This window comes from Eurypyga helias, unplaced genomic scaffold (genome assembly GCF_000690775.1).
Source record: "Eurypyga helias isolate BGI_N326 unplaced genomic scaffold, ASM69077v1 scaffold47125, whole genome shotgun sequence".
Classification (NCBI taxonomy): domain Eukaryota; kingdom Metazoa; phylum Chordata; class Aves; order Eurypygiformes; family Eurypygidae; genus Eurypyga; species Eurypyga helias.
In genome coordinates, this window is record NW_010251643.1 from 4,876 (window position 1) to 8,938 (window position 4,063).

Here is a 4,063-nt window from a genome sequence, read left to right on the forward strand (position 1 = left end):
CAAGGGGACAGCTCGTACCGCTTGCGTGGCGGGAAGCAGGCCGTCAGGAGGAGACAGAAGGGTGGTGGTTTTGTTGCTGTGGGTTTTAAATGTCTGCCACAGGAAGATCTGGTTAGTCTGGATCAGCTCTTCTAAATTTTCCCCATTTAAAAAAAAAATCAGATTTGAAGAAAAAAGGATGTGAGAAGATGGAATTTTTAACATTGTCCAAGTGTTGTTCAAGAATGTGCTGTTTATTCATATGCTAACTATGCTGACTTGCTGAGGGATCCTCCCTTATTCCCTGACAGTTTAGAAACAAGGTGATCATCCCTCCAGCCACATTTCTTCGGTCATCTTGTAATATTAGTGAGCAATTAATAAGTGTAATTCATAATTACAGGGTATTTACTGTCCAAAAAGCTTACCAAGAAATCTCCCTCATTAGAATAAGAATATACTAGAACGCCTTATACATACTATACATAGTGAGAATAGATGTCATTTTAAAAAACTAGGGACTCGAAGTTCCATGCTGGGCTCTTAAGGAGATCCACATGGCCTGACTATCAGAAGTATTTAGCAGTAAATTGGAAGATAAATATAGCTCATAAACACTGACAGCATTTACATACTAATGAATCTCTCACTATTCATTAAACAACTGCTTCTCTGCTTTTTTTTCTTGAAACCATGATGTTTCTCTGAGGAAATGGATACGGCTTCCCAACAACACCCGGTCAAAAAGCGAGTGAAAATTCATCCCAGCACAGTAACAGTGAAATATACTTCTCATTATCTCCAGCCAGGAGAAGAGGGATATGAGGATAATGAAGATATTGGAGTATTTATGGAGGATAATCCTAAGAAAAGACTAATGAATGATGGGAAAAAGAGAGAAAGAACCTTTTTTGGTACGATAGACACCAAGCCTCAGCCAGCACAACTGCCAAAACCTGATGAGATCGGGCAATCCCAGCCTTTTCCTGAAGGAAATATACTGCAGTCGAGGAAAACGTGGGTAGTGCTTTTTGGCTCTGCCGTGGCTCACGGATGTGTGGCTCTAATTACAAGATTAATTTCTGATCGTTCCAAAGTGCCATCCCTAGAGTTAATTTTCATCCGTTCAGTCTTACAGGTGCTGTCCATTACTGTTGTGTGTTATTACCATGAGCCCCCCTTTGGTCCCAAAGGCTACAGGCTCCGGCTCTTCTTCTATGGGGTCTGCAATGTTATCTCTATTACCTGTGCTTATACCTCCTTCTCTATAGTTCCCCCCAGCAATGGGACCGTTATGTGGAGGGCTACCACTACAGTGTTCAGTGCCATTTTGGCTTTTTTACTCATAGACGAAGGAATGGCTTACATAGACATAATTACTGTAGTTGGCAGCGTGTTTGGTGTTTGCCTGGTCATGATCCCGAACATTGTTAAGGAAGAAAACTCTTTGCTGACCACCTGGAAGGAAGCTTTTGGCTATACCATGACCGTTATGGCAGGTTTGACCACTGCTCTCTCCATGATAGTCTACAGGTCAATCAAAGATAGCGTCAGCATGTGGACGGCACTATTCACCTTTAGTTGGACGGGAACGGTGTGGGGAGCCTCCACCATGTTCTTACTTCAGGAGCCGATCGTCCCACTGGATGGAGAAACCTGGAGCTATCTCCTTGCCATCTGCCTGTGCTCCACAGCAGCTTTCCTGGGGGTCTACTACGCCCTGAGCAAGTTCCACCCCGCTTTGGTCAGCACTGTACAGCACCTGGAGATAGTCATCGCCATGGTCCTGCAGCTCGTCGTGTTGCGGATCTTCCCGGGTGCTTATGATCTCGTCGGGGGAGCGGTTATTTTGGTTAGTGTTTTGTTCCTTGCGTGTTATAAACTGTCCTGGAAGAATTTAGGAAGACAAGATTATCAGGAGATTGTGGATTCTTCCATTAAATGAATTTTTGACATCTGATTCTGGTCATGTGACCATGTGAAAGTAGCATTTCAGCTCTCCGGTGTTTTAGCGTAGTGGCCAGGTCTGCTCTCTACTGTTTAAAATGTAGCAATGTCAGCATTTCCAGACTTCCTTGACAGGTGAATTTGTTCTAGTGCATACAACCGCTGATATTTCATCGTCCCGGCAAAGGCCTTTTGTCTCCAGGCCGTAGGGTGCGTGAGCGGAAGCACCAGCTGGCTCACAGGAGTGCAGGCCAAGGCATAGGCGTGTTCTCCCTCGCCTTCCCTGCATAAGGCAGTACAGAGACAGAGGAATTCCCTAGTGACTCATTCCTGTGCCATGTGGTAGTAGGGAATGAACAGTAAACCCATTAAAACGGTCAACCAGAGTGTTCATGTCCTCTAACACTTCTTACGCTTTAGCTGTAATATTCTAAACGAAGTAATGCTGGTATTTCTGTGGTTAAAACCTGCATTTCCCGTGTGTATGAAGAACAAGTCAGTAAAGCTTTTTGTGCTCTGTGGTTAAATTTCTGTCTGAATTGATGCAGGAAGCCCAGACCTCCTGTGGGGGAAAGAGAGCTCCAAAAACTGGACCTCCAGTTGCGCCACCTGTGAAAGAAAGGTCCCCAAGAACTACAAGGTCCATGACAGATAAAAGATCTACCTCTGAAGCAGAGCAATATTCTTCTCGTGGAACCGCTTTTCCCAAAAGAGGTTCTGACTTTTATGCAAGGGAGGAAAACAAAAAAGGAAAAAGGGAAGTTTGCACTTGAGACGGAGGTGTGGGCAGCGGACAGAACAGCCTGACAAGCACCCCGTGAGTTTAAGTTGGTGTGCTTGAGTCCTAACACTCAGAAATTAGATTTACAAAAAGCCCCAGGGTTTTAGGGTTCCAAATAGTATTCCTGGCTGTGCTGTCATGAAGACCAGCATCTTAAGAGCCTGTCCGTGGGCTCCATGGCAGCTAGCAGCAGCAGGCACCTCCCCGCTCCAGCGGACTGTGCCTCTGTTCTGGGACATGAAAAGACATTGCTCAGATGAGTGCAACCAATCCAGCTTCCCCCATGGAAAACATTATGGAAAATACATTTTACTTGGGAAAAAGCCACAGCAGCAGCAATCCCTTTTATTCCTATGAATACCCAAGGAGACCAGGTTCCCAGACATCAGTCAGCTCAGCCAGCAGCGCTCCTAATCCGTGTGTCATGTGTGACCTCCTGTGTCAGTGACAAGGGTGACTGCCTGGGCTATGCAGGGAAGACACATTTCCTTGGATGCTGGCACAGTTAGAGATGCTCTGACAACTGTTTCCCTTAGGAGCACAAGGAGCCGGCAGCTGGAGCTCTGCCCACTGTAGGAAGGACAGGAGGAGGGGAAGCAGGTAACGCAATGCAGTTCTGGGAAATCCCTGCCCAACACTTTCCCAGCCAAAAACCCCTTTGGTAGGTTAGGGCCCTGGCAGGGGCAGGGTGGTTCCCAGCCCAGAGTCTTGCTGTGCTTCCGTCAACAACACCTTCCCTCTGGGGGCAGATGGTCTTTGCTCCTCTGAGTGGTAAGACAGCAGGAAAGCTTCCTTTGTGGAAAGCAGCCAGGGCAAAAGGCTCATCTCCTATGGCTTCTGCGCCTGTTACACTCTGGAGGGAGTTGAGCTTTGAGACTCTCATGTCAAGACACGCACGCAGCCGGCTGGGTGCTGGCAAGCAAGGAGCAGGTGACAACGAGGCTCCCCGAATGCCTGCCCTGTGCAGTAGGGGAGACAGAGCGAGCGGAACCCTTGATGAGCTGCCCCAGCCCAAAGCAGCAAAGCCTCCCCCTCAGCACAACTCCCTGCTGCCTCCAGCGCCTGCGCTAGCTTCTCTGCTCGAGCCACGTGTGCTGCGGGGCTGCGCCAGTCCCACCGCAATCCCTGTCAGCCCCAGCTGACAGACAGCTAAGCAGACCAAAGGGTACACTGCTGCCGAAACGGGTGACCCCACTTCCTCCTCCTGTCGCCGCCAGCCACCACTTCCCCAGCGTCTGATCCACGACCACAGACTGCGTCAGTTCACTTTAGGGATCAAGCACAAAACCAGTCCTGCCAAAACCTGAGCCCAAACTGACACAGGCAGCCGGCACCCAGGGGCCGAGCAGGGCACAA

At 48.4% G+C, this 4,063-nt stretch overlaps 1 protein-coding gene across 1 annotated transcript; it reads left to right on the plus strand.

The window, feature by feature from the left end:
* Window positions 1-675: 675 nt before the first annotated feature.
* Window positions 676-2,132, plus strand: SLC35G2 (solute carrier family 35, member G2). Its single transcript, XM_010152090.1, has one exon. The coding sequence runs from the start codon at window positions 692-694 to the stop codon at window positions 1,922-1,924; it is 1,233 nt and encodes a 410-aa protein (XP_010150392.1). The 5' UTR covers window positions 676-691; the 3' UTR covers window positions 1,925-2,132.
* Window positions 2,133-4,063: the final 1,931 nt, after the last annotated feature.